General features: G+C 32.1%; 1 protein-coding gene across 5 annotated transcripts in view; it reads left to right on the forward strand.

Annotated features, from left to right (window-relative positions):
• Window positions 1-7,818, forward strand: part of LOC123710476 (RING finger protein nhl-1) — a 69,857-nt gene extending 62,039 nt beyond the window's left edge. For all 5 annotated transcript variants that reach the window (XM_045662399.1, XM_045662404.1, XM_045662402.1 and 2 more), the window contains 4 exons: window positions 391-531; window positions 2,476-2,693; window positions 5,928-6,142; window positions 6,489-7,818. In XM_045662399.1, coding sequence (XP_045518355.1) covers window positions 391-531; window positions 2,476-2,693; window positions 5,928-6,141 — 573 coding nt within the window. In that variant the 3' untranslated portion in view covers window position 6,142; window positions 6,489-7,818. The remainder of the gene's footprint in view (window positions 1-390; window positions 532-2,475; window positions 2,694-5,927; window positions 6,143-6,488) is intronic.
• Window positions 7,819-9,286: the final 1,468 nt, after the last annotated feature.

Here is a 9,286-nt window from a genome sequence, read left to right on the forward strand (position 1 = left end):
TAATGCTCATCATTGGGTAATTAAAGTCTATGGTTATGAGTTTCTTTATGTATTATTCTCACGTGAAATCGTGTATATTTTACTACAACACCGAAACAGACCAGACTTACTATTTTATTAAACACTTTAACTATTTACTAAATAAAGTAGTTAAAGTATTTATACCTATCTACTTATATATATATATATATATTTATATAAAGGTATAATTTACCTTAACGCACTTCCATTTTCTTGAAAATTTTAAGGTTTTGAGTGCATATTGTGTTTGTATAATGTGTTTTTATATATTATTAGTACATAGATTAAATTATTTTTTCATCTCTGTCATAGACATTTTGTACATATACTGCATCGTACTATAATTTGATATATTCTGTTTGTCACTAGGTATTTGATCCAGCCGGTCGCTTCCTGAGGTCATTCGGAAGTCAGGGTACCGGGGATGGGAAGTTTAACTACCCATGGGGTATCACCACGGACGCTCTCGGATTCATTTACGTTTGTGATAAGGAAAACCATAGAGTCCAGGTAAAGTATTATATTCTGACGTGATTTATTAGATACCTATTGCTCCGAAATCTAAATAACAGGTTTTTATATTCATAATACACAATTCATCAGCACATCATAATAAACTGTTTTCTGCAGCAATATTGTTTTTATCTGCCATGTGGCAACGCTGTTGTTATTGGGCGATCTTGATATAGATCACGTAAAACTTCTTGAGCATTAAACAAGGGAGTGGGGGAAATTTTCGCATCGTACATAAACGGGATCCAATCACGGGATTGACACGTCACTTTCCCGCCGCCGCGCACCATCGCTACCCCTCTCAGTGATACCTAAAAATCGGTTCTGCACAGGCAAGGACATTTGTTTAAGATGTTTGCCGGTATCTATAAGAAATATGTACACTTAGAGAAAAATTTAAATCCTATTAAACTAATTGTTATTTTGTATAGGTTATATCGGACTTAACAAAATACTTATTAACTATAATGACTATAGTAGAATGCCAAAATGTTAAATGGCAAATTTATGAAACGGGTGAAAAAATAATGAAACAATTAACATGTCCGTATAAAAATCCCATTCTGTGATGATGATTTTTAAAATACTTTTATTTCTAAGAAATTTTAAATTCTTATTCGCGCAAGTCCGCGTTTATATTATTATGTTATTCTTAAGTCCTGAATGTTAACTTCTAGCTATTTTGTAAAGAAAAATGTAATTCATTATTAATTAAAAAAACATGCTATTCATAATCCACAGGCCACAGGTCGCCTAATACTTGCAAAACTTTGAAATGTTTTAATAATATTTAATAAATCCAATTACAAATTAAATAATTAAAATAGTTCCAAATACAAACAATTCACTAATATAGAATTGTATATTGTCAAACGGATTTAACGAATGTGCTTTGTTATTTTAATCCAACATGCTCAGTAATTTTCATTTGTTAAGCTAAATTCTAAATTATTCCACTACTAGTCATTTCAATTTACGAGTATTCTACTATAATTATATTATTATCTCCACTCCAGTGTGTCCTAAATCTAAAACAAAACTGATTATGTGATGTTCCATACTCTAAAACTCTCTGACTCGGGCGCTGTTTATTTATTGTAAGGTAGGAAATCAGCTAAACTTTTTTTATGGAGATGTTGAAGATTAAATCAATTTCAGAAGTACGCGTTGAAGAACGCGGATGTGTGCGTTATTTATACATTTATTTGAAGGATTACAGCGCCTTTTAAGTATTTCTGATACTGTATATTATAGATCAGTGGGAGACTCTTATCCCTGAGGTCGTAAGTTCGATTGCCACCTGTGCACCAATGGACTTTCTTTCTATGTGCGCATTTAACATTCGCTCAATCGCTGAAGGAAAACATCGTGAGGAAACCGGCTTTCCTTATACCCTAAAAGTCGAGTAGAGTGTGTCAGGAATAGGAGGCTGGTGACCTACTTGTCAATTAGATTGACATATGATCATGAAACAGATACAGAAATCTGAAGCCCAAATCTAGTTTGTTGCGCCACTGTTTTTTTGTATATTATATATACCTATATCCTTTGAACTTATTAGTCGACATCGAACGGTTCTGTATCTCGGTGTCGATTTGCGGTTTGCTATTTTAAATATCAGTGCAGATACAGCGGTTTATAAGCATTTATTTAAAATCAGTCACTTTCCGTTCGCTCGGTTCTAACGTTTTTTATTACATTAACGTAAACATAAACTTCGTCGCAGTTCTTTTAAAAACAAGGTCAGTGCTTACGTCCTGCGCAGGCACCGATCAGAGAGCGACCCACGCGATTGAACTCAACAATCGGTCCAACGCACTACTGACAAATTGACTTTGACCCATTGACAATTTACTACCTGTAAGATGTCTGTCTATTAGAATGGCAGAGTTCATTACAATATCTTTAACATATTTTAATATATATAAATGTATGTTATAGGTATTCCAATCCGATGGCACATTCGTGGGCAAATTCGGGTCTTTTGGCTCCAAACTGGGACAATTGGAGCACCCTCACTATATAGCAGTATCAAACACCAACCGCGTCTTAGTCTCCGATTCTAATAACCACAGAATCCAGGTGTTTGATGTGAATGGAAGGGTGTTATCTTCATTTGGAGAAGAAGGCTCGGAGGATGGACAGTTCAAGTTCCCAAGGTAGGCAAATTTACTTAATAACTAGCATTATTATTTTGATATCTTATTCATACATTTCATATTATTTGTTATTTATTGACATTATATTTCTAGTAATTATTTGCGTAGTCCCCTTTTCATTTTATTTTGATCAAATATATGTGGTTATGTACATAAATATTACCTGTACAGCAGAGATATTATGTAAAAAATAATAGTACTTAAATGGACGTCCAAACATTTTGGAAATATTGTTATACTTATAATATAATATTATCCAATACATTGTAGACCGATGCAAGGTAAGTGATTTAATTGAAAGTTTTATATATTTTTTAGGCTTACATTCCAACCGCAGCTCTTTTGAGCACAGGTATTGAATTGGTCAAGTAACAACTATAAATCTCAAAACCAATTTACCTTGCCGCATTCACGTAGCAAACATGCATCGTGTTCGTAAAATTTACAAAAGGCCAAAGATTTTGTTCCTATGCATTAAGCAGATTGAAATTCCGTATAGTATGAAAATTTTCATAAAAATCTCAGTTTTATTATGAACTTTTGCTTCAGAAAAACTTTTTGAAAACTGTTACAAACTGAAAAATCATACGTGAACAATTTTAAAAAATACATGTACGCAAAGTTTTCTACTTGTCATACTCGCTGCTATCAAATTATTGTTAGACAATAAACAACCATTACTAATAAGGTCAAATAGTAAGTAATATAATATATATATATATACTATAAGCGTCCCAACGTTGTGTTTATACATTACTTCTGTGGACCTACGAGATGGCTACCACTCGGCGACTACACTAACCTTGCCAATTCCTTATAATAATATGATTAAGTTAATAGTCCTGTAAATGAAAAAAATTACATTTTTTTTCTTCATAGTAAATAATATATAAAGTTAGACCCAAAAAGTCGACGGCGTGCGTCAGGCACAGAAGGCTGATCATCTACTTGCCTATTCAATTCACATACGACCATGAAACAGATACAGAAATCTGAGGCCCAGACTTAATAAGGATGTAGTGCCATTGATTAGTATTATTATTATTAAATAATATATATAATATTTACATTTATAAAAGATGACCGATAGTAACCTTGAAACTGAGTTTTTGATTAAAATGTCTGCGACTTTCTGAAATGATCTATTTCGAAATATTTAATATTTCTCAGGCTCATAACATCTCCGAACTCACGACCACAATTAATGTTAAATTTGTTTCAATAAACTTTGCTATACCTATTGAAACCAGTTCTTTAATATTGTATATCTGCGTATTAATAATTGATGATCATGATAACATGCAGTTTGCATTGATATTACAATATGAAAAAAATACGGTTAAATAACTCTACACCTCCCTTAAATGGTTATAAACTTTAGTATTGTCTTTTGTTAAAATAGCTTTTACACATTAAGAAAAACACTTTTTTGAACGCATTAAAGCTATGTTTTATTATTAAAACTTATAATTATTTACATAATTCTAAATTTTAAAATTTTTACCGACGTTTCGCGTGCTTTTCAGCGTGCGTGGTCACGGTGACTGAAGACAAAAGGTGTTAAATGTCAAAAGTATCACAGCTGCAGAGAAAGTTGTTTTATCTGTATTTATTGCCCCGAAGTTGATATCGACTAAAAGATGACGGGTTTTTGCAAAAGGACACCGTGAGTCATTTTTCAAAAAAAAAATTAAAAATGTTTAGTTCAAAAAAGTGTTTTTCATAAACTTTAGTTCCATACTATCTATCTAGTCAAGTCTATCTTAGGTATTGTTATTTCCAATACTTCGAGTTTTGCTTTTTTGGGTTGGGAGGTCATCCCGTTTCTGGGTGTGTTCTTTGCTTCGTCGTTCCGAGACGGTAGGTAAGGTAGCTCTAGATCAGAGATTCCCGGTCGTCGTTTTTTTCAACGTCTACGTACTAGAAGTGATCACCTAGACCAATGACCGACCAAGACCTACAAAATGCTCTATGTTTAAATTATCAACAATTTAAACATCGAATTTGCTGAACCCCTTTTAAGCTTCATTTGAGCATGACTTTCATTATGTCATGGGAAACTTTGGGGGTTATTAGTAAGTACGCGGTATGATAATAGGCTTACACTTTGGCCCTTTCGAAGTTATAGGTAGCAGTTAACGAGCAATCGATATTGCGTGACTAGACAGGTAGAAGTTTTGTGCCATTATTGTAGACTAGCGATTTTTACCGGGTTTACCTTAGCGTCTATAACGATATGTATATATATTAATATTCCAGATACAAAAGGTCTTTGATATGATACATGAAATGTTTTAAGTTTCAATTATTCTTACAATATTATTGTGTGAATTGTAGAACGTATCTTCATAGGACTTTTTCGTACCTGCAGTTTCGTTTCATCATCGGACATTGAAGAAGAGTACAATATTTTACACGTATCACCTTGATCGTTCCATAACTGAGCATTTTTTAAGGCTTACCAAGTACTACCACTATGTAGAACCAGCTGCCCATTGAAGTATTTTTGAACTAATTCGACTTAGGGTCCTTCAAGGAAAGAGCGTACCAATTCTTAATATACCGGCATCGCACTCGCGAGACCTCTGGCATTGAGAGCGTCCATGGTCGTTATCACTTATGATCAGATAAGCCTGCACGTTTTGCTATGTTCTATAAAAAAATACAAATAAACAGAACAGAAAATCGTAAATTATTCAGTTTACGTAAATTTTGTATGTGTTAAGTGATGAACAATTCTCTATATAATTATGTATTTAGGTGATATGCAGTGCATGTATAGTGTAGACACGCGTCTATTAAAAGAAATATCCTTGTTGAAGGAAAACAAAAGTACCGTGAAGTTCTTAAGATCTTTTACCTTGACCGACTTATCTACGTGATCTTAGATTCCATTCGTATTAGAGCTTTTAAATAAACATTTAACATAATATATCATGATTACACATGACTACGACCTCATCCGTCTATCTCTTCTATACCTTATTCGTTACTGCTTTATAATGAATGTTAATAAAGAAACATTTTTTTTTCATTCTATGTTTAATATACAGGCTTACAGACAATCACATCAACACCATCAAACAATAAATGTGTCGTTATAAACTGATTGTCTGATTCTGAACTTCTCTTTAGACTACCACCTCCTAGTTGACACACGCTAGTGACGAACAAACCAAGGCATGTTCCAAGGACTTAACACTTTCTTTAATTAATTATTACATATTTTTATAGGGGTGTGGCCGTGGATGATCAAGGGTATATAGTGGTCGCAGATTCTGGTAACAACCGTATTCAGATCTTCCACCCCGACGGAAGCTTCCTACGTGCTTTTGGCTCTTGGGGTTCAAGTGATGGAGAGTTCAAAGGTTTAGAAGGCATAGCTGTTATGTCAAATGGCAACATTATAGTATGTGACCGAGAGAATCATAGAGTACAAGTGTTTTGAGGTGAGATACCAATTCATATATGTTTTTATATTACATTTTGCTATAATAACGGACTGGAGCCTCAACTGAGGTTAAGTGACACCGCCGGCTATGCACAGTCACACTGCACAGGCTCGTTATTGCCAAGAATTTAAGTTTTTTTAGGAAATATAAGTCAACATATTATCCCTCTAATTTCTGACCATTTCGTATCGCAAAAATCACGATTCTACTATCGTAATTCATAAACTTCTTGAGCTATATTTTTTACTAATAGGACAAAGTTAAGAGAAGTTACTTAGTGTATCAATTATCACTGTCAATTAATATATATAGGATAGGATTAAAAATTTATTACTTATTTCAGATTCTTCAGGAATACAGTTCAAGAACCGTGTTCAATAATTCTATCTTTTCTTGTAAATAATTATAACTAATTATAATTGTTAACAGTGTTTCTATCTATCTGCTCTACTCTATCTTCTCACAGCTGCCTTTATTTCGGATGACATCTATTACACTACCTAATATTAATCTGTTATATCACACCATTACTAATTCACAAGTATCCTTCAATCATTTTAATTGCACTTATATAATGCGGCTTATCAAGTTACAAATGTTTTAAATTAACATAGATTCTTGTAAATACTGAATCGATCATTGTTAACTGCTTTCTGTTTTGGTTCGAGATTGAACGACCGTGAAAAGGTGATCTAACTTATCAGCTGTTTATTGCCGTCGTTTAAGTTAGATTAAGTATGCGATTTTAATAAAATCCTTGATCTATAATTCTCCTAACGAGCATATCCATTATAATATACTCGTATATATCGTTCGGTATTAACAGTTCAATATTAAATTTATATCCATTTAATTTTGCATAAAGCTCTATAGGTATTTGTTCTAATTGGCAATCCGATATCGAATCTTAGCGAAATGAACACCTACCTCTTAATTAAATTAAAAGGGATCAAATTTTAATGTTATCTGGAAAGAAAATTTCAATAACGAAAATTTGCTAACCTACTTAAAAGAATGAGGTTCATGTGTCAGCACTCCTTGATGATTTATTATTTTCACTAATTAACTTTGATTATTGCAATGTTATTTCTTATTTAAAAATGTAATATTAACGATCTTTATACAATTATTCGATTCGATAAACTAAAATTTAATTTATCCAAAACGATCTATTTATCACGCTTCCATATATTTCTTGATTATAAAAAGAGCTTGTGTTCGGTGACCTGAATGAAGTGAGCAACAACCAGAAAAATATTTTCAAGATATTTGCGAATGTGTGGAACAAAATTATTCATTTAAAACTAGATTTTGTTATTCACTCGATTTTGTTGCAAGGTGACCTATTTAAAAACTGACATTCTTTTATAATGCTTCTGTACACTATTAAAGGCACTTGGAATTTAATTTGGGTTTTAATAACATTAATTTTCACGTTTCACGTCAAATTTGTTTCCCCGCCCTAGTGAACGTTTTATAGCAAGCAAAAACTTAACATTATTTCATATTTAAGGTAGTCAAATAATCTAGTCATTTTATAATTATACAAATTTTCAATGTGCCAAAGACTTGCCTGTACAACTTTCTCTAATGCTTATCTTAAAACTATTTACGCATTATTAAATATAAGGCAACTTTGTAATGTTCTCTATAATATACTGTGTTTATTTCAATACTGTTGTTTTATTTAAATTATCCATATCTACATTTACACACTTGAAGTTGTAGTACAATGTGACAGATACTTTATATTTTATTTCAGGTTCATAACACGGAATTCTTGCTCCACCAAAAATGGTGTGGGAACAAATGTACCTCACTTTATTACAATTATATGGCCGATAGTGATAATTAAATGCTTGTCTAGAGAATTAGGTGTTTGCCAAAATATTATACCCCTATTGGGAGTTTGCCGTTTGATAAGGACAATAAGAACAAAGCATTCAATAGCTTTGCATTAATTATTTGAAGCCTTCAAATATTGTAAGCTGCTTAATAGAACATATTTTTTAAATATATGCCAAGTAATAATGATAGTTAACTATACCCATGTTAAAAAAATTAGGTAAAAATATACATATATTTGCTAATCTTCCTTCTGAAACTAATTTTGGTCTGCTATAGATCCCTATGTAATAGAAATTTATTTAATATGAAAAGAGAAAAACCATTAATCTAAAGCGGATATTTAATATCGTCTATAGTTGCCACGGTCTCAAGTCCCTTGTAAGCTAAACATCAACGTCAAGCTAATAAATTCGTTCAAAAATTCAATATTTGACATCGCAATAATGAAAGGCCATACGAAAAGGTACGTTTCCACCAAATACAGAGATTTTGTTTAGATAATGTAATGAAAAAGATAATTAATGCTTGAGTGGGCTGTCATAAGTTTAATATAAATGTATGCGTATCTATCACATTGTTATGAATATGTATATAATATAGAAACTAATAACTAAAGCTATACGCGAATTTCACATATTTAGATTAAGACTACACAGTGTAACTATTCACAATATAGGATAATTAAATTACTTCATATACATATAATTATTTTGATTTTTTTGACTAAAAGCAATCATGTAGTTATGACTCTTCGGTAATGATGATAACGCTTCCGCTCTTTTTATCCAAAGTCATATCGCTTCCCTATATTTGTATATCAAACCTTAATTCTTCTTAGAATGATAAATCGAGGGAAGGTTTTTATTTTAGAAAGCTATTATTCACGTTAGCTATGACAAATTGAGAGGAATTGCTTGGTGAAATTGAGATGGCTAGAACACGTTTAGTGTTCCAATTTACTTGCTCGAGACTTTGCTAGGAAATGTATGGACCGACAATAGTACAAGTACTAAAATATGTTGTGAGTAACATTCATTAGATAAGTATTATATTGTTTGTCAATGTGTAAGTCAAAATGGTAATGGCCACTAACAAAAAAAACAACTGTTAAAAAAACAAAACGTGATTGGCCAAACGGAAACACGTCGTGTCGTGAGTCTTGGCTTTTGTGCTTCTCTTAAACTTTTGTTTTATATTCTCATTAACAATTTTTTAACTACCAACCCTTTTGAACTAAATATCAAGCATAAGATAAAGACAACGCATAAAGACTCTCTTTAGTTCAGTAAAAGC

The sequence above is a fragment of the Pieris brassicae genome, chromosome 5 (assembly GCF_905147105.1).
Source record: "Pieris brassicae chromosome 5, ilPieBrab1.1, whole genome shotgun sequence".
Lineage (NCBI taxonomy): Eukaryota > Metazoa > Arthropoda > Insecta > Lepidoptera > Pieridae > Pieris > Pieris brassicae.